Source organism: Frankliniella occidentalis, unplaced genomic scaffold (assembly GCF_000697945.3).
Source record: "Frankliniella occidentalis isolate FOCC.00 unplaced genomic scaffold, Focc_3.1 Scaffold64, whole genome shotgun sequence".
Taxonomy (NCBI): domain Eukaryota; kingdom Metazoa; phylum Arthropoda; class Insecta; order Thysanoptera; family Thripidae; genus Frankliniella; species Frankliniella occidentalis.
The window spans coordinates 307,369-326,417 of record NW_026267194.1 but is presented as its reverse complement, the minus strand read 5'-3'; the positions used below and the strand labels follow the sequence as shown (position 1 = coordinate 326,417).

The 19,049-nt window shown below is 40.7% G+C and overlaps 2 protein-coding genes across 2 annotated transcripts in view; both read left to right on the top strand.

Annotated features, from left to right (window-relative positions):
- Nucleotides 1-17,766, top strand: part of LOC113213149 (ryanodine receptor) — a 35,802-nt gene extending 18,036 nt beyond the window's left edge. Inside the window, exons 18-76 of the mRNA XM_052268128.1 lie at nucleotides 172-370; nucleotides 458-682; nucleotides 766-899; nucleotides 982-1,146; nucleotides 1,216-1,318; nucleotides 1,399-1,549; nucleotides 1,629-1,921; nucleotides 2,018-2,192; nucleotides 2,268-2,414; nucleotides 2,504-2,715; nucleotides 2,797-2,994; nucleotides 3,123-3,260; nucleotides 3,654-3,716; nucleotides 4,126-4,287; nucleotides 4,363-4,478; nucleotides 4,556-4,719; nucleotides 4,827-4,925; nucleotides 4,997-5,149; nucleotides 5,223-5,346; nucleotides 5,430-5,520; nucleotides 5,633-5,815; nucleotides 5,903-6,074; nucleotides 6,148-6,362; nucleotides 6,453-6,607; nucleotides 6,707-6,831; nucleotides 6,906-7,112; nucleotides 7,191-7,469; nucleotides 7,547-7,767; nucleotides 7,858-7,948; nucleotides 8,027-8,155; nucleotides 8,228-8,403; nucleotides 8,478-8,646; nucleotides 8,730-8,879; nucleotides 8,971-9,127; nucleotides 9,209-9,332; nucleotides 9,418-9,625; nucleotides 9,707-9,825; nucleotides 9,917-10,027; nucleotides 10,114-10,216; nucleotides 10,290-10,425; nucleotides 10,513-13,057; nucleotides 13,143-13,288; nucleotides 13,389-13,459; nucleotides 13,548-13,613; nucleotides 13,702-13,781; nucleotides 13,861-14,022; nucleotides 14,110-14,266; nucleotides 14,352-14,557; nucleotides 14,639-14,842; nucleotides 14,918-15,244; nucleotides 15,332-15,578; nucleotides 15,672-15,986; nucleotides 16,083-16,213; nucleotides 16,305-16,463; nucleotides 16,544-16,604; nucleotides 16,693-16,971; nucleotides 17,046-17,202; nucleotides 17,289-17,454; nucleotides 17,534-17,766. Coding sequence (XP_052124088.1) covers nucleotides 172-370; nucleotides 458-682; nucleotides 766-899; nucleotides 982-1,146; nucleotides 1,216-1,318; nucleotides 1,399-1,549; nucleotides 1,629-1,921; nucleotides 2,018-2,192; nucleotides 2,268-2,414; nucleotides 2,504-2,715; nucleotides 2,797-2,994; nucleotides 3,123-3,260; nucleotides 3,654-3,716; nucleotides 4,126-4,287; nucleotides 4,363-4,478; nucleotides 4,556-4,719; nucleotides 4,827-4,925; nucleotides 4,997-5,149; nucleotides 5,223-5,346; nucleotides 5,430-5,520; nucleotides 5,633-5,815; nucleotides 5,903-6,074; nucleotides 6,148-6,362; nucleotides 6,453-6,607; nucleotides 6,707-6,831; nucleotides 6,906-7,112; nucleotides 7,191-7,469; nucleotides 7,547-7,767; nucleotides 7,858-7,948; nucleotides 8,027-8,155; nucleotides 8,228-8,403; nucleotides 8,478-8,646; nucleotides 8,730-8,879; nucleotides 8,971-9,127; nucleotides 9,209-9,332; nucleotides 9,418-9,625; nucleotides 9,707-9,825; nucleotides 9,917-10,027; nucleotides 10,114-10,216; nucleotides 10,290-10,425; nucleotides 10,513-13,057; nucleotides 13,143-13,288; nucleotides 13,389-13,459; nucleotides 13,548-13,613; nucleotides 13,702-13,781; nucleotides 13,861-14,022; nucleotides 14,110-14,266; nucleotides 14,352-14,557; nucleotides 14,639-14,842; nucleotides 14,918-15,244; nucleotides 15,332-15,578; nucleotides 15,672-15,986; nucleotides 16,083-16,213; nucleotides 16,305-16,463; nucleotides 16,544-16,604; nucleotides 16,693-16,971; nucleotides 17,046-17,202; nucleotides 17,289-17,454; nucleotides 17,534-17,693 — 11,981 coding nt within the window. The 3' untranslated portion in view covers nucleotides 17,694-17,766. The remainder of the gene's footprint in view (nucleotides 1-171; nucleotides 371-457; nucleotides 683-765; nucleotides 900-981; nucleotides 1,147-1,215; nucleotides 1,319-1,398; nucleotides 1,550-1,628; nucleotides 1,922-2,017; nucleotides 2,193-2,267; nucleotides 2,415-2,503; nucleotides 2,716-2,796; nucleotides 2,995-3,122; nucleotides 3,261-3,653; nucleotides 3,717-4,125; nucleotides 4,288-4,362; nucleotides 4,479-4,555; nucleotides 4,720-4,826; nucleotides 4,926-4,996; nucleotides 5,150-5,222; nucleotides 5,347-5,429; nucleotides 5,521-5,632; nucleotides 5,816-5,902; nucleotides 6,075-6,147; nucleotides 6,363-6,452; nucleotides 6,608-6,706; nucleotides 6,832-6,905; nucleotides 7,113-7,190; nucleotides 7,470-7,546; nucleotides 7,768-7,857; nucleotides 7,949-8,026; nucleotides 8,156-8,227; nucleotides 8,404-8,477; nucleotides 8,647-8,729; nucleotides 8,880-8,970; nucleotides 9,128-9,208; nucleotides 9,333-9,417; nucleotides 9,626-9,706; nucleotides 9,826-9,916; nucleotides 10,028-10,113; nucleotides 10,217-10,289; nucleotides 10,426-10,512; nucleotides 13,058-13,142; nucleotides 13,289-13,388; nucleotides 13,460-13,547; nucleotides 13,614-13,701; nucleotides 13,782-13,860; nucleotides 14,023-14,109; nucleotides 14,267-14,351; nucleotides 14,558-14,638; nucleotides 14,843-14,917; nucleotides 15,245-15,331; nucleotides 15,579-15,671; nucleotides 15,987-16,082; nucleotides 16,214-16,304; nucleotides 16,464-16,543; nucleotides 16,605-16,692; nucleotides 16,972-17,045; nucleotides 17,203-17,288; nucleotides 17,455-17,533) is intronic.
- Nucleotides 17,767-17,894: 128 nt separating this feature from the next.
- Nucleotides 17,895-19,049, top strand: part of LOC113213138 (uncharacterized) — a gene marked incomplete at its 3' end in the record, with an annotated part of 17,900 nt that continues 16,745 nt past the window's right edge. Inside the window, 1 exon segment of the mRNA XM_052268129.1 lies at nucleotides 17,895-18,642. Within this exon segment, the coding sequence (XP_052124089.1) occupies nucleotides 18,625-18,642 (18 nt within the window).

Here is a 19,049-nt window from a genome sequence, read left to right as displayed (position 1 = left end):
ATGTTTGTATTAATTTACATATAGTTGGACAATTTTCTTTGTTACATTTTCAGGTGAATTGTTTCCCTGTGCCCATAATATTTCTCCTCAATTTGAAGTTTTACACCAGAAAGCATGAACAATTTAATTTCCCACACAGAAAATCCTAAAAAAATTCTGATCCTGTTTTAGGTTTTTCTCTCAATGGAGAATTGTTAATGGATGCCCTTGGGGGAGAGACTACTTTTGGTGATGTGCAAGGTGATGCATTTATCCCCGCATGCACTCTTGGTGTAGGACAAAAAGCAAGATTGGTGTATGGGCAAGATGTTGACTCGTTGAAGTTTTTCACTACTTGTGGTTTGCAGGAGGGTTATGAACCATTCTGTGTGTAAGTAAACAAAATTAACTGATGGCCACCTTTTTTCTATCCATCTATTGGTATTTCATGCCTATATTTCTTACTTTTTTTGTGTAGGAATATGAACCGACCTGTTACTTACTGGTACACCAAGGATCAACCTATTTTTGAAAATACTGATGACATGGTTGACTCGCGAATTGATGTAACCAGAATTCCTGCTGGATCCGATACGCCTCCCTGCCTTAAAATTAGTCACAACACATTTGAGACAATGGAAAAAGCCAACTGGGAGTTCCTCCGACTCTGCCTTCCTGTAATATGTCAGAGTTCATTCATTGAGTATGTAGAAAGTTACTTAAAACTATTTGTTCATGTCCTTATTTAGTATCTGTTTATCAATTTTTTATTACTTTCTACCACAGTGAGGGTGAAAAAATCAGGCGCTGGCAGGAAATAAAAGTTAGGCAACACCGACTGTTAACTGAAACTGAACAGACAACCCCAGCCCACCTTGAACAAATTATGAAGTCTGGATTTTCTCTCAGTGACATCAAAGGTAATTCTTTGTTTTGGAGTGTAAAAGCAATTTTTATTCTCCTCTCACCACTTTCTCCACTAAATGAAAATTGTATTTTAAGGCCTACAGCGTGGGTACTCAGAGGATGCAGCCGAAAATGATGAGGTGGGAAGACCTGATAACTCACCAACCACTCAAAGTAAGCTGAAACGATTACCTTCCAGACCTCCAAGAAAGGGCTCACTGTCTCGTACCAATGGATTTGACTCTAACACATTAGACGCTGGTAAGTCTCACTAAAGACTAAATGAAATTTAAGATATTTTCAACAACCCTAACAATAGTTATAATTTAGGTGGTAAAATACATAGATCAACAAGTGAGATGGACATGAATCGATTTGACAGCCAGAAAGACACTGAAGCTGATAAAAAGAAAAGAGGCCGCTCACCCTTCAGGTAAATCTTTATAATCATAATAGATAAAACTGTTAAAAAATTTATCATGGTAGAAAACTTTTTAAAATGAAATTGCTTAGGTTGTTTAAGAAACGTGACAAGAGTGGGGATCGTCTGAAGAAAGCGAAAACCCCTGAGCCTCCTTCATCAGGTTCAGACCGGCAAAACCATGGACGCTCTGGACCTGCCAATAACTTGGCCCGCACCAACCCTCAAGTCAGGGTTTCTCAGGTATGTTTCTTCAGGCATATTCTGTTTTGGTTGGGATAGACAGCTTATGTAATAACTGTATTGATAATTGATTTTACAGTCTGACCTTAAAGCTGCAGCTCCAACTACAACAGAGAGGGGTCCTAAAATTATGTCTGTTACTCCAGCAACTGGCATTGAAGCCATAGGAAATGAAATCTATGATGCGGATTGCTTGAAACTGATCAATGAATACTTTTATGGAGTTCGTATTTTTCCTGGTCAGGATCCCACTCATGTTTATATTGGTTGGGTGACCACTCAGTTCCACTTGCACAGCAAAGACTTCAACCAGAGCCGTGTAAGGAAGGCTGAGGTTCATGTTTGTGATGATTATGACCGTCTGCTTGAAAAGTAAGGAGATAAAAATCAAAATATCTTTCCTGGCAATTACCCATCGTTTATTGAATTTCTTATTTATTTTACATAATCAAAAATATTTGTTTCCAGAGTGGAACGTCAAAGCTGCTATATGGTGCGAGCCGATGAATTGTACAATGAAGTTACACAAGATGCCTCTGGAAAAGGTGCTTCTCAGGGAATGGTTGTAGGCTGCTCTGTTGATACTGCCACAGGTTACATCACTTTTACCTGTGAAGGGAAGGAAACTTCTCATCGATATAAGGTTCTATAATTCAATTTTTTGTATCATTACTTTTGACACAACCACATACTCAATGAATTCCTGTTTATTTTGCAGATGGAACCAGAAACTAAATTATTCCCAGCTATATTTGTAGAAGCAACAAGCAAAGAAATCTTGCAAATTGAACTTGGAAGGACATCAACTACGCTTCCTCTTTCTGCCGCTGTTCTTCAGAATTCTGATAGGCATGTCATTCCTCAGGTGATTGACAACACTCCTAACTTCTTTTTTAAATTAGTCAAGACTATAACTAGCTTGACTGTTGTTTAACATGTTTTTGTTGTTTGCAGTTCCCTCCGAGATTGAAAGTACAGTGCCTCAAACCTCACCAATGGGCTCGTGTCCCAAATCAGTCTCTACAAGTCCATGCTCTGAAATTGTCCGATGTTCGGGGATGGTCTATGTTATGTGAAGATCCCATTTCAATGCTAGCTCTCCACATTCCGGAAGAAGACCGCTGTATTGATATCCTAGAGTTGATTGAAATGGAAAGACTTTTAAGGTAAGGTCAAGACTCAACTTGGAAATGACAACACTTTTCTGTAAACTTTTACACTTTAATAATCAACAACTGTTGTTGCAGTTTCCATGCTCATACCTTAACTCTGTATGCGGCACTGTGTTATCAATCCAACTATCGAGCAGCTCATACTCTATGTCAGCACGTAGATCAGAAACAATTGCTCTATGCTATCCGATCAGAGTTCATGTCTGGACCACTAAGACTTGGTTTCTATGATCTTTTAATTGCCCTTCACCTTGAAAGTCATGCTACAACCATGTAAGTAAATAAATACGGATGAATATTTTGTGCCTCTACTCCATTTGTTTGCATATCTGTTGTTTTGTTTTTTTGTTGTTGTTTTTTTGTTGTAAATTCATGCTCTTGTCCTTAACAATTTTTTTCAGGGAGGTGTGCAAAAATGAGTATGTCATACCCTTAGGTCCGGAGCTGAAATCTCTGTATGAAGACCCTGACATGTGTCATTCCCTTCGTTCTCTTGACACTCAATCCATCCAACCTCAAATGAAAATGACTGACATTGCGTAAGTTAACAAGTACCTATAATTATTTGATACAGAAAATAAGCAAGCTCAATGTGAGGGTTCCTCTTAAATTTGACTTTTATTCCAATATGTCAAACACACTTCAAGAACAAACATTGTTTTTTAAATACAATAATTACTCCACTTATACTTATGGTATTTTTTGCAAGGACTCATTTTGCTTTTCAGTTTTTCCCCAACTTCCCATCTAACTTGTTGTGATAAGTTCAGAATCAGAACTTTTAATTTCAAATGACAAGCCCCATTTTCCCTTTTTTCCTCCCAATGCTGTATTTTTTAATTAGTTTTTAGTGCTTTTATTATCACTGATGCATGGTACCCTTGCTTTTAGTTTGAAGCCTGTTTATTACGATTTTTCCAATGTATTTCCAGGGGGATGGACAGCAGTGCACCTGGGACAGGCTTTGACCCGAAGAATAACCCTATCCCTGTAGTGTGAGTCAAATTATCTGCTTCTCCCCCCCTCTTTTTTGTTTTTTTCCTTTTTTTTTGCAAATTAAATAACGTTAAGTTACAAAGAAAAAACTCTGCCTTTACAAATATTACTCTACACTAACTCTGACAATAGCATTCTTGTATAACATTTACCAATTGTCCAATTCAACATGATAAGATAAGTTAAGAATCTAACTAGACTAGATTTATGTTGTTTGAATTACTGTAATTGTTTTGTGCTTATTTTTTCTCTGAGATAAATGTTTCTGTTGTATTTTATTTTGGTTTCCTACTGGTGTCACTAAATATCTTGTCGTATGCTATAGTAATTTACATTGACTGGATAAAGTAATTAAAAACCTAAACTAGGACATTTGTGTGAACTAATGTGTTATTCTTTCCCTTTTAGAGAAGCTTCAGAGTCATTGGACAATATCCGCACTCTTTACAGTCCGTATTTCCCTCTTGACGTAGTAAGGAATTATATTATGCAAGCTTTACACGAGGCTGTAGAGTTAAACCAGGTTCATAATAGAGATCCTGTCGGTGGCAGCAATGAGAATTTATTTTTGTACGTACAAACTAACCTACCTGAAATATTTAGCTGCCAAGAATGTGACTTACTCCTTATCTTTCTTTCCCTCAGACCCATTTTGAAGTTGGTTGATCGATTGCTGCTGGTTGGTGTGCTGACTGATGTAGACGTGGAAAAGCTTTTAATTATGATAAATCCTGAGACCTGGGATCCAAATTATGATAAAGGTATCATCATTTTGTGTTAGATGCTTTCCTCCTAGATAGACTTCCCCAATTTTTCCCTATTCTTTCTTTGTTTCCAGAAGGTAAAGATGAGCACCGCAAAGGCCTGCTCCACATGAAAATGGCAGAGGGGGCAAAGCTGCAGATGTGCTACTTACTACACCATCTGTGCGACATTCAGCTTCGCCATAGAGTAGAATCAATAATTGCATTTAGTCACGATTTTGTTGGAGATTTACAATCTGTGAGTGTCATAATAATTTGTATTGTTTTACTCCATATTCTAGTAGCATTTTGAGATGCTTTCATTTACTATTTCTTGAGCCTTTGAGTGAGAGTTATCTCTTCTAGGATCAACTTCGACGTTACAATGAGATCAAACAGTCTGATCTTCCCTCAGCTGTGGCTGCTAAGAAAACTAGGGAGTTCCGCTGTCCTCCAAAGGAACAGGCTAGTATTGATTCAATAAATTCTATAGTAAAATTCAAGTCATTGTCATCACTAATATTATTTTTTTTTAGATGAATGCCATATTGTGCTTCAAAAATCTAGAGGAGGGCGATCAAGAAAATTGTTCTTGTGGAGATGAATTACGTGCTCGGTTGACTGATTTCCATGATGGTTTAATGAACCATGTGTCACTGAAAGCTTTACAAGAACCAGAAGCAGTAGAGGTAAGCAAAAGCATTTTCAGAATCTATTTTCTGTGTCCATTATCTTGTTCTCACTCTAGAACCATATTTTTAGGAGGAGTCTCCAGAAAGTCAGAAAACTGGACCAATTAAAAAACTTTACAATTTGATAAATGCTGTGAAGGAACTAGAAGAAGAAAAGGTTCCTGAGCCTGAACCAGAAAAGAAAACTCCTGAAGGTGTGCTGTTTTTCAAAAGCCTTGTAAAGTAGACACATTTTAACTAACTTGCATCTAAAAAATATATCTATTATTAATTTCAGAAATATTCCGCAAAGTTTTAATCAAGACCATTGTGACATGGGCAGAAGAATCACAGATAGAGACTCCGAAGCTTGTCCGCGAAATGTTCAGGTACCCATTATTGTATCATTCAATAAATTCTTAATTTAATAAATTAAAGCCAAAGTATTTTCTTCAGTTAATCGATTTTGTTTGAAGCTTAGTTCTGTGTACTGTGTTTCAGCTTACTTGTGAGGCAGTATGATGCAGTTGGTGAACTCATACGTTCCTTGCAAAAGACATACGTAATTAATACAAAGACTAGAGATGATGTAGCTGATATGTGGGTATGCCTAGGGCAAGTAAGAGCTCTACTGCCTGTCCAAATGTCTCAAGAGGAGGAAGAACTCATGCGAGAACGGTTGTGGTAAGTTCATTTGAAAAATTTATTACAACATTTTGATTATCTCTGGAAGCATTTTAAAGTGATAAATGTTTCTCTCTCAAACATCAGGAAACTTGTGAACAATGCTACCTTTTTCCAGCACCCAGACCTTATCAGGGTGCTAAGAATCCATGAGAATGTAATGGCTGTAATGATAAATACTTTGGGCAGACGAGCTCAAGCTCAGTCTGATGCCCCTCAAACGACAGGGCAGGAGGGGGAAGCGCCAGTGAAGGAAAAGGTTATATTAAGATACTGCTTTTGGTGTAAGCTTTGATTTAGTTGGCACTAAACTTTTTCTAAATATTTTTCAGGACACCTCACACGAGATGGTGGTTGCTTGTTGTCGCTTCTTATGTTACTTCTGCCGAACTTCTCGGCAAAATCAGAAGGCAATGTTTGACCACTTAAACTTTTTGCTTGAAAATTCCAATATTCTTCTCTCTAGACCCTCGTTGAGAGGGTCAACTCCACTTGATGTGGCCTACTCATCCCTCATGGAAAACACTGAATTGGCCCTAGCTTTGAGGTTTGTTTTGTTATGATCTGTTGAAATGGATTGCTTTTGTTTTGTTAAATGTGAAATATTAATCTCCTCGGGATCATACTTGTCATACAGAGAGCACTACCTTGAGAAGATTGCTGTTTATCTGTCTCGCTGTGGTTTGCAGTCTAACTCTGAGCTAGTTGAGAAAGGCTATCCAGACCTGGGTTGGGATCCAGTTGAAGGGGAGAGATACTTAGATTTTCTCAGATTTTGTGTTTGGGTAAATGGTGAGTTACACTGTAAAACTAGATTTTTATTAATGTTATCAATTTTTTATGTGTAGTTTTTATAAGATCTTACTTCATTTTTGAAAAATATTTGACCAGGTGAAAGTGTGGAAGAGAATGCAAATCTTGTTATCCGTCTTCTTATTCGACGGCCGGAATGTTTAGGCCCTGCCTTAAGAGGAGAGGGTGAAGGTCTTTTAAAGGCAATTGTGGATGCAAATAAAGTAAGTAGGATTATTTAAGTGGCCTAATATATTTTAGACTGCATGTAAATAATTATCAACGAAATATTTTGTAGATGTCAGAACGCATTGCAGAGAAGCGAAAAATTTTAGAGAGTGGTGGTGTTAATGTTAATTCTGATGTTGCTGATCTTGATCACCCAATGCCAGAAAGTGATGAAGATGAGGATTACATTGACACAGGTTCTGCAGTCCTTAACTTTTATTGTACTCTTGTTGACCTCTTGGGGAGATGTGCTCCAGACACTTCTGTTATTGCCTTGGTTTGTGCTTTATTTTTTATCTTTTCATTGATTTCTGATCTGTGTTTCTTAATGGTCACTACTATAAACTTTTTTTAGGGTAAAAACGAATCGCTGCGTGCAAGAGCTATCTTGCGATCACTTGTACCGTTGGAAGATCTGCAAGGAGTTCTATCCCTTCGCTTCACTCTTCAAAACCCTGCTCAGGGTGAGGAAAGGCCAAAAAGTGACATGCCCAGTGGGCTGATACCAGGAAACAAGCAGAGTATTGTGTTGTTCTTGGAAAGAGTATATGGTATTGAAACTCAAGATTTGTTCTTCCGTTTGTTGGAGGAAGCATTCCTTCCTGATCTCAGATGTGCCACCATGCTTGATAGGGTATGTGTAAGCACTTTCTTTTCCAACCCTAAACCTCTTTTGTGTTACATATTTATTTATTTTGTTTCTGTTAACAGAGTGACAATTTGGAATCAGAAATGGCTTTAGCTATGAACCGCTATATTGGTGTCTCAGTTTTACCGTTGCTTATCAAGCATTCAGCTTTTTATTCTGAAGCTGACAACTATGCCAGTCTCCTAGATGCAACACTGCACACAGTTTACCGGCTTTCCAAAAACCGCATGCTTACGAAAGGGCAACGTGAAGCTGTCTCTGACTTCCTTGTGGCACTCACAAGGTAAATATATTCAAAACCAGTGCAAATTTTGGTGTAGTTACATTTATTTTTAGGAATAACAATAAGACCTAAATAAATATTTTCTTGCAGCCAAATGCAGCCTAGCATGCTTTTGAAACTTCTGAGAAAGCTCACTGTGGATGTGTCCAATCTCTCAGAGTACACAACTGTTGCACTAAGGGTATGAGTCTCACATCTGCAGTGTTAAAATTTATTAAGGAGAAGACTGTATTATAACTCATTTCTGTTCTTCTTATAGCTGTTGACCCTTCACTTTGATCGCTGTGCAAAGTATTACGGGTCCACATCCATGGGTGCCTCTAGTGATGAAGAAAAGAGACTGACCATGATGCTTTTCAGCAATATCTTTGATTCTCTATCAAAGATGGTAAAGAATTTGTTATAATTTGAAAATAAAACTTCTTTCCAACTTCTTTAACCTTTTTTTCCTTTACATCAGGATTATGATGCTGAATTATTTGGCAAAGCATTGCCTTGCCTCACGGCCATTGGGTGCTCTCTTCCACCGGACTACTCACTTTCTAAAAACTATGATGATGAATTCTATGGGAAAAACTCACCTGCTTCTGGGCCAGGTGATGGACCTTACAATCCCCAGCCCATCAACACTTCAAGGTTTTTATAACAACATTGCATTTTGAAAACAATTAGTTTTAAGTACTTGCTCTGTAAAAAGAAAATTGTTTCAGTGTTGCATTGAACAATGACTTGAACACAATAGTTCAAAAGTTCTCTGAACACTACCATGATGCATGGGCAAGCCGTAAGCTGGAAGGTGGTTGGATGTATGGAGATCAGCGTTCCGACAGCAATAAAGTTCACCCTCGACTCAAACCTTACAACATGTTGAATGATTATGTGGGTGGAATCAATATCCTTTACAATCCAAAAGAAGTTTTATATTTTGAAATGCAATCAGGATTTATTTTCCCCTTTTCCAGGAGAAAGAACGTTACAAAGAGCCAGTTAGGGAATCTCTGAAGGCACTTCTGGCTATTGGATGGAATGTTGAGCATTCAGAGGTGGACATGCCGATGAATACCAGAAATTCAGTAAGACGCCATAGCAAGGGGAATCCGGTAGGTGGTGATGTGAGTTTCTCCTTTTTTTCTTCTCCTACATTAATGTTTTAGAATGTAGACATTTTTCTTTGAACTTCTGTGTATTCCTGTGTTCTTCTAGATGACTGACTCAGCTACCCCATTCAACTACCACCCTCACCCTGTTGATATGACCAACTTGACTCTGAGTAGGGAAATGCAAAACATGGCAGAGCGCCTCGCCGAAAATGCCCATGATATTTGGGCAAAGAAAAAGAAAGAAGAGCTTTTGACTTGTGGTAGGTCATTTAGTCATACACAGTTTGCTGGAATAGGTTTTTCAAATTCGTTATGCTTGATGGCCTTATCGTCTGTAACAGGTGGAGGCATACACCCTCAGCTTGTACCATATGACCTACTCACTGATAAGGAGAAAAAGAAAGATCGGGAGAGGTCTCAAGAGTTTTTGAAGTACCTTCAGTACCAGGGCTACAAATTGCACAGGTCAGTGATTAATTTTATTATCACCTCAGTATTCCTTGTTATTTAATTTTCAGTCTGTTTGCAATTGGTTTGTTTGCCTGCGTAGACCATCTCGTGGCACTGCACAAGAGCAACAAGAGCAAGCAGCTGCAGTATCCACAGGAGAGCTTCGTTTTGCCTACAACTTGCTGGAGAAGCTAGTGGCCTACATGGACCGTGCAATTATTAATATGAAGTTGTTGAAACCATCGTCCATATTCAGCAGACGCTGCTCCTTTAAAACTACTGGTCGAGACATCAAATTCTTCTCAAAGGTACGAAATTTTAGTTTTCCTCCAAAATGCATTGAAATTACATGGACTTATTTTGTGCAAACCATGATGTTCTCTTTTCAGGTGGTTTTGCCTCTTGTTGAAAAATACTTCAGCACCCACCGCAACTATTTCATTGCTGTTGCCACTGCATCAAATAACATTGGAGCTGCATCTTTGAAAGAAAAAGAGATGGTGGCAAGGTACGGAACCATCAATATTTTTTTTAGTGCATTGATAATTTCTTCAAATGCCAAAATGTTTCTGCCAAATATGAATGTTTGTTTGTTTCAGCCTCTTCTGCAAGTTAGCCAGTCTTCTACGACAGAGACTGGCTGCCTTTGGTCCTGATGTAAGAATAGCAGTTCGATGCTTGCAAGTACTTGTTAAGGGCATTGATGCAAAGTAAGATAAAAAAATATTGCTATCCTTATAAAAATGTAAAATTGATCAATCTTCTAAATTTCTTTTCTTTTTATCCTTTTATCTAGATCTCTTGTAAAAAACTGCCCCGAATTCATTCGGACATCAATGCTCACATTCTTCAACAGTCTGGCTGATGATTTAAGCCACACAATTACCAACCTTCAAGAAGTATGTATTTTTTCTTTTCCCCTTGGTTAACACTGTATTTTGCATCATAAAACTGTATTTCATTTTTCTGCAGGGACGATACAGCCATCTGAGAGGCACTCATTTGAAGACATCCACTTCTTTGTTCTATGTGAATGATGTTGTATTGCCAGTTTTGACCTCTATGTTTGATCATCTAGCAGCCAATGAGTATGGCGGGGATTTACTTTGTAAGACAAAATAAGTTACAACATGCTCTTCAAGCAATCAAATTAATTAATGTGTATTTCTATAACTTTTGAACTTCTTCTTTGCAGTGGATGAAATTATGGTTGCATCGTACAAAATTTTGAGTAGTTTGTACACACTTGGTATTGATGCCACCCTCACTCATGATAGAAAGTATTTAAAAACAGAGATTGAAAGACACCGTCCTGCCATTGGCACATGTTTGGGAGCATTTTCTTCAACTTTCCCAGTAGCTTTCTTAGAGCCTCACCTGAATAAGCATAACCAATTTTCTCTTTTGAATCGCATAGCTGATCACTCTCTTGAAGCACAGGATATCATGGCTCGTATGGAGAACAGCATGCCAACTTTAGAAACAATCCTTGGAGAAGTTGATGCTTTTGCAGACTCAGAAAAAAACTACAATGATGCTCCGCATGTCATTGATGTAATTTTGCCAATGCTTTGTTCATACCTTCCGGTTTGGTGGTCTCAAGGACCTGATAATGTGAGTCCTGCTGAGGGCAATCATGTTACAATGGTTACAAGTGAACACATGAATCAGTTGCTCAAAAATGTTTTGAAACTCATCAAGAAAAATATTGGTAATGAACATGCTCCTTGGATGACAAGAATAGCTGCATATACTCAACAAATCATTATAAATTCGTCAGAAGAACTTTTGAAAGATCCATTCCTACCCCTGGCAATAACTGTGAAAAAGCGAACAGATACCATGTTCCACAAAGAAGAATCATTGCGAGGTTTTATAAAGTCATCAACCGATGATACATCCCAAATAGAAGCTCAAATTCAAGAAGACTGGCAGCTTTTAGTGCGAGACATATATGCATTTTACCCCTTGCTCATCAAGTATGTTGACCTGCAACGTAATCACTGGCTGAAACACAATATTCCAGAAGCTGAGGAAATGTACAATTATGTTGCTGACATATTTAATATTTGGTCCAAGTCTCAATACTTTCTTCGTGAAGAGCAGAACTTTATTTCTGTCAATGAGATAGATAACATGGTATTGATTATGCCTGCGGCTACTCGTAGGACAGCTGTCGTACCAGACTCAGCTGCCTTAGGAGGAGGTGGAGGAGGTGGAAAGAAGAAGAAAAAGCATAGGGACAAGAAGAGAGACAAAGACAAGGAGATTGCTGCCAGTTTAATGGTGGCTTGTTTGAAGAGGCTCTTACCAGTTGGATTGAACTTGTTTGCTGGAAGGGAACAAGAGCTTGTTCAGCACTGCAAAGATCGTTATCTGAAAAAGATGCCAGAATATGATATTCAAGAGTTTGCCAAAATGCAGCTGACTCTCCCAGATAAAATTGATCCTGGTGATGAAATGTCATGGCAGCATTACCTATATTCACAGCTAGGCCAGAAGAGAGAAAATGTTGCAGGTGAACTTAAGGGAACAGCAGCTGCTGATGAACTTGTAGAGAGAATTGTGGCTATGGCCAAGGTCCTCTTTGGACTGCATATGATTGATCATCCTCAACAACAGAGCAAAGGAACATACCGCTCAATGGTTTCTGCATCAAGGAAAAGGGCAGTCATTGCTTGTTTCAGGCAAACCTCTCTCCACTCACTGCCGAGGCATCGCTCCATCAATATTTTCATTCGGTCCTTCTGTGAGCTATGGCTGCAGGAGGAAAATGTGGGCCAGGAGATAATGATTGAGGACTTAACACAGTCTTTTGAGGAGGCGGAGATGAAGAAGCTGGACAAGGAAGAAGATGAAGGAAAACCTGATCCCCTTACTCAGCTAGTCATGAACTTCTGTCGTGGAGCCATGACTGAACGCAGCGGAGCTCTGCAAGAAGATCCACTTTACATGTCTTATGCTAATATTGTTGCCAAGTCTTGTGGCGAGGAAGAGGAGGAAGGAGGCGGTGATGAGGAGGAAGAAGGAGGTGGTGGTGAGGGTGATGAGGGTGGAGCTTCCATTCATGAGCAGGAAATGGAGAAACAGAAACTGTTGTTCCATCAGGCACGTCTGGCCAACCGAGGTGTTGCTGAAATGGTACTCCTCCACATTTCTGCTTCAAAGGGTGTACCCAGTGAAATGGTGCACATAACTCTGCAACTTGGAATATCTGTTCTGAGAGGTGGTAATATTGACATTCAAATGGGAATGTTGAACCATTTGAAGGAGAAAAAGGATGTTGGATTCTTTACTTCCATTGCTGGCCTTATGAATTCTTGCAGTGTCTTGGATCTTGATGCTTTTGAGAGAAATACTAAAGCAGAGGGTCTTGGTGTTGGATCAGAAGGTGCTGCGGGAGAGAAAAACATGCATGATGCAGAATTCACTTGCACACTTTTCCGTTTTATTCAGCTGACTTGTGAGGGTCACAACTTAGAATGGCAAAATTACCTTCGTACACAGGCTGGAAACACTACTACTGTGAATGTTGTCATTTGTACGGTTGATTATTTGTTGCGCCTTCAGGAGTCTATAATGGACTTTTACTGGCACTATTCAAGCAAAGAACTAATTGATACTGCAGGAAAAGCAAACTTTTTCAAGGCCATTGGTGTTGCTAGTCAAGTCTTCAACACACTCTCTGAAGTTATTCAAGGTCCTTGTCCACAGAATCAGCAGGCACTTGCACATTCTAGGTAATGTATAAAATAAGTTTTGTACAGTTTTTTTTTTTTCTTTTTTCTGATCAATTCCTCATAACATTTCTATTTTGTACCACAGGTTGTGGGATGCCGTGGGTGGTTTCTTATTCCTCTTCTCCCATATGCAAGACAAATTATCAAAGCATTCGAGCCAAGTGGACTTGTTAAAAGAGCTTTTAAACTTACAAAAGGATATGATCACTATGATGTTGTCTATGCTTGAAGGTATGCTGTTCTCTTAAATAATTTGTTGATTAAAGTATCCAATGTTAAGTACATATCAGCAACTTTTAGTAATATTGAAAAATATTTTTCCCCCCTCCAGGAAACGTTGTCAATGGTACCATTGGTAAACAGATGGTTGATACCCTTGTTGAATCTGCATCTAATGTTGAAGTAAGTCCTGTTGACTATTATGTTAATAAAGTCAGGTTCTCTTTGCCATAAATAATATCTCATGCATCTATATGTCCCCCCTCTCTAGCTTATTTTGAAGTACTTTGATATGTTCCTAAAACTAAAAGATCTCACTTCATCAGCTAGTTTTATGGTAAGACTTTTGTATTCTATGGTTTTCTGCTCTTTCTTTAAAATGAAATATGGCCTTCTTATTGTTTGCGCAAATTTCACCTTTTTAGGAAATTGATCCTAATAATGAAGGCTGGGTCCTACCAAAGGATTTCAAGGAAAAAATGGAACAGGGCAAAAGCTATACTCCGTAAGAGGCATATTTTATCTGTGTTTGCTCTAATTCTATTCTAATGTGTGTAATTTATTATACTCTTTTTGTCTTACAGGGAAGAAATTGAATTTTTACTTGCTTGTTGTGACACAAATCATGATGGAAAAATTGATTACGTGGCATTTACTGATCGATTCCATGAACCAGCAAAGGAAATCGGTTTTAATCTTGCCGTTTTGCTCACTAATTTGTCTGAGCATATGCCAAATGAACCAAGGTACCAACTTAAATATTAGTAAAAACAATTTTGGTATCTTAAAAATTTGATTAATAATCCCATTTTATTGTTCTATTTCTCTTCCAGGCTTGCTCGTTTCTTGGAGACGGCTGGCAGTGTGCTCAATTACTTTGAACCGTTCTTGGGAAGGATTGAGATCATGGGAGGAAGCAAACGAATTGAAAGAGTGTACTTTGAAATCAAGGAATCGAATATTGAGCAGTGGGAAAAACCTCAGATCAAGGTGTTCAAAGCACTTTACATATTGATGATGGAGCATTTAAAGCCGTAATTTCCTCTAATCATTTTTCCTATTATGTTTTGTTCAGGAATCAAAGCGAGCCTTCTTCTACTCCATTGTCACTGAAGGAGGTGACAAAGAAAAACTTGAGGCCTTTGTTAATTTCTGTGAGGATGCTATTTTTGAAATGCAGCATGCTAGTGGTCTTATGGCTGTGGATGATGGTGGTGGACCAGGGAGCGGAAAGGCTCGCAAGGCTGCGTACAGCTACATGGCAGATGAAGATGAGGAGCGGTAAATAAACACACATCAATACCGCCTGGACTCTTTACTCGCACATTTTTGCTCAAAACCTTGTGATGTTATACTTTTCAGTAACGCCAAGGATCCTTTCCGGCGCGGTTTCGGCGTGGTGCGGGACAGCATCTATCTCTTCTTTGCCATGTTGTCACCATCCAACATCAAGACACAGATTGGACACCTGCAACAAATGACTTTCTCTGAAATAATTGTTGGATTTTTCAAGTCCATATTTTATGCTATCTATTACTGTGGATATGGTGTCTACTGCGTGCTCAGGTACTGGATTCTAACATTCTGCTACTCTGACAGTCCTTGACCGGTACCTGGCTAATGATTTTGTTTGCATGCCAGGTACTTTGCCCGTCTACTCATGTCTTTAATGAGAGGCAGCCAAACAGAAGAGGTCGTTGTTGAAGTAAAGGAAGAGGAGAAGCTAGGCCCCTTACGAGTACTCCCAGCACTGCCGTCTTCCAAAGAAGAACCACCCAATGCAGCTCCTGGTGGTCAGCTTGCCATAGCTCATGACGGCACTAAAGATGAGAGCAGAGGCTCTAGAGCTGAAGGAGGCCAACCGGGAGCAGAGGACGAGCATTTGGAGGGTGAGGGCGACAGTGAACACCGTATGAGTTCTTCAGAGAATCCTGAAGAAGTAGCAATGACCTTGGCTGATCTTCTCGGGTAAGACTTTTCGTTTGCAAACGTGGATCCGGAACAACTGCACTGTGTACCATTTCATGTTTTTCTTACCCTCCTTCTTTAATGTAGTGGTGATGCTGCAAGGAAAGAGGCTGCAGCCGCAGCTGAAGTAGGTGCCCAACAGCAGGCTGTCATGGCTGCTGTCGAAGCAGAAAACAAAAAGGAAGTGACAGTCGAGCCTTCTGCTTTGTCTCAAATGGATTTCAACTCATACACCCACAGGGCTGTGAGCTTCCTGGCAAGGAACTTCTACAATTTAAAATATGTGGCTCTTGTTCTTGCTTTCTGTATTAACTTCATGTTGCTATTCTACAAGGTGAGCCCCATTTGTTTGCTCGGGTTGTTTGGAGGTATTGCTCTTGCATACTCTGGAGATTCTAAACTGTTGTTATTTTTGTCATTTGTGTAGGTGACAACTCTTGGAGAAGATGACGATGACGGTTCTGGCAGTGGTGCTTTTGGTGGCAGTGGCAGTGGTATGGACAGTCTCATGGCTGAAATGTCTGGATCAGGCTCAGGATCTGGAAGTATTCCAGAAGTTCCAATCGGTGGTGGTGATGGTGGTTCTGAGGAAGATGGTGGAAGTGCAGAGGAAGAAGACGATCCACTTGAACTTGTGCATGTGAATGAGGACTTCTTCTACATGGCTCATGTCATGAGGTTTGCTGCTCTTCTCCATTCATTGGTCTCCCTTGCAATGTTGATTGCCTACTACCACTTGAAAGTATGTCTGGATGATTTAGCTCTAAAAATTGTCCTCTGTACCATTGTACTGTAAAAGACATTTGCCTTTAATTTTGCAATTATTTTTGACCTTCAGGTTCCTCTTGCCATTTTCAAACGAGAAAAAGAAATTGCCAGACGACTTGAATTTGATGGATTGTATATTGCTGAACAACCTGATGATGATGACATAAAATCTCATTGGGATAAACTTGTCATCTCAGCAAAGTAAGGATAAACATTTTAAATTAAAATATCTGACTTTTGTACTATGTATCTTAAGAAAAATGATGTAATGATAATTATTTTCAACTTACAGATCATTCCCTGTGAATTATTGGGATAAGTTTGTTAAGAAGAAAGTTCGTCAAAAGTATAGTGAAACATATGATTTTGACTCTATCAGCAACATGCTTGGAATGGAGAAAACATCCTTTACAGCTCAAGAAGAGGAAGGTGGCAGCGGAATTATCCATTAGTAAGAGCATAACCATGTCACATACTTTTGTTGTACTTTTTGTTTTGTAGTTAATTTTTTTTCCTCCTTTTTTTCTTTAGTATCCTTAACATTGATTGGCGGTATCAAGTATGGAAAGCAGGTGTCACTATCACAGACAATGTATGTTTTATTTCGTTACCGAAATGTGTATTTTTATTTCATTTTATTGTTTTTAGTGTGAACTTCACAATATTTTCGTCTTTTTCAGTCCTTCCTCTACAGCTTGTGGTATTTCACATTTTCAATTTTGGGCAATTTCAACAATTTCTTCTTTGCTGCCCATTTGTTGGATGTAGCTGTTGGTTTTAAGACTCTGCGCACTATTTTGCAATCCGTAACTCACAATGGAAAGCAATTGGTGTTGACTGTGATGCTGCTCACTATTATTGTATATATATACACTGTGATAGCCTTCAACTTCTTTAGGAAATTTTATGTCCAGGAAGAAGATGATGAAGTTGATAAAAAATGTCATGACATGCTTACTGTGAGTTTCTGACCTTTTCATTGTCAAAATTATTTTACTGTGAACTTTCTTCTGATTGGGTTCTTCTGTTTCAGTGCTTTGTATTCCATCTTTACAAAGGTGTACGAGCAGGAGGTGGTATTGGTGATGAAATTGATGAGCCTGATGGTGACGACTATGAGGCGTACCGTATCCTGTTTGACATAACATTCTTCTTCTTTGTCATTGTCATCCTGCTGGCTATCATTCAGGGTATGTTATATTTTTTGTTGATTATATTTTGTTACTATAGTGCCATAGCAAGTCAAATATGTCAATTGAAACATTTATATCTACAGGTTTGATCATTGATGCTTTTGGTGAGCTTCGTGATCAGCTTGACAGTGTGAAAGAAAACATGGAGTCCAATTGCTTCATTTGTGGTATCGGCAAGGATTACTTTGATAAAGTTCCTCATGGGTTTGACACCCACGTTCAACAAGAGCACAATTTAGCCAATTACATGTATGTAATGTTCTATTTTCATTTCATTTCAAGATTTTGAGGTCAACACATATCTGTAATTCCTGTCTGATTGTTACAGGTTCTTCTTGATGCATTTAATTAACAAACCAGATACAGAATATACTGGTCAAGAAACATACGTGTGGAACATGTATCAGCAAAGGTGTTGGGACTTCTTCCCTGTCGGTGACTGCTTCCGCAAACAATATGAAGACGAGCTTGGTGGAGGGGGCGGCTAGTTTCGGCAGGATCAAAGTAACCCGCCTACCTCCTCCGTTTGAAAATCAATAAAAAAATCCCCCTTTCCATTAAGACTCTAGCTGTTTTATTGACTCCTAAAGCATCCATGATCTCGATGGCACGACACAGGAATTCAAATCTCCCGCCAGCTAGCGGAGGCATTTACGGGCGCGGCTACAAGGCGGTGCGCGCGAACCCCGCGGCCACAGTCAGTTGTCGGTGGACCTCTTTGTGTTGTTGTTGTTGTTGTTTGTTATTCAGCTTACACCGTGTTGAATGTGAGTGAGGTTGAACCGCGTCCGCGACTTTGTGACTCTCCGTGTGGGTGGGCGATCAGGTGGCGGACCTGGGGACCGCGACGAGTGGTGCAGTGCAGGGGAGAGGAGGGTACCCACCCGGGGCCGGACAGGGGTACCCGTCGTGCGCTCGAGGGCCGCGAGGGGACGGCCGGGCCCGGCGACGAGCCGAGCGCGGAGCGTGGAGCTCAGCCGGGCCACGCAGCGGGCGCGGCGCCCTGCCGAGCCGAGCCGGCCAGCTGCGCGTCCCGCGGGCGGCTAGGCGGCTGCGGGCTGCGGCCCAGGATGTAGAGGCAGCTGGCCGCGAGCCGCGCCGTGCTGTCTGCCAGCCCCGTCTGTCTGCCGCGCCCGCTGCTGCCAGCGCAGCGCCGCGCCGCTCCGCGTGTGTGTGCCGTGTGGTGGTGTGCCCCTGCTGCCTGCTGCCAGCGCCAGTAGTGCCCAGCCAGTCAGAGGTCTCGAGCGTCGTGTGCCGATGTGTTGCGTCAGAGCGCGCCCCGTGAGAGGCGCGCCGCGCCGCGCCGTGGGTGCTGCTGCTGCTGCTCCCAACTTGAGCCGCGCTTAAGCGGCGCTTAAGCGGCGCTTAAGCGGCGCTTAATCCCCCGAGCGCGGCCTTTCAGTGGGCTGCCCAAAGGACATGGATACCTCTTCCAGGGTGAGTATATTTAGACGACGGCGGCATTGTCCGGTTCCCGGATGATACGCGGCTCGGGGGGACGGACGGCCCGTCGTGTCGTCGTCGGGGTCAACCGCTCTCTGGTTGACAATGAGAGGTCTGTCGCGCGGGTGAGGAGACTCTCCCTGTCCTCGCCCCCCCCCCCTTCCCATTTTCCTCCTCTCCGACTGAGGGGCCGAGTCAAGTCAGTCGCACGTTGTGCTAAGCGAACTTATCGCCCAGACGTTTGTCAAAGGCACCCTTGTGTTTCGCGCACGCCCCCGCCCCGCCCCGCTCCACAGAGTCACGCATGCAGGGAAAAGACCCCCCTGAGTCACGGTGTCCTGTCCGCAGAACCATGCCGATGATGTCTGTGCGGGATCCGGGATAAGGCAGCCCGTCGTGGC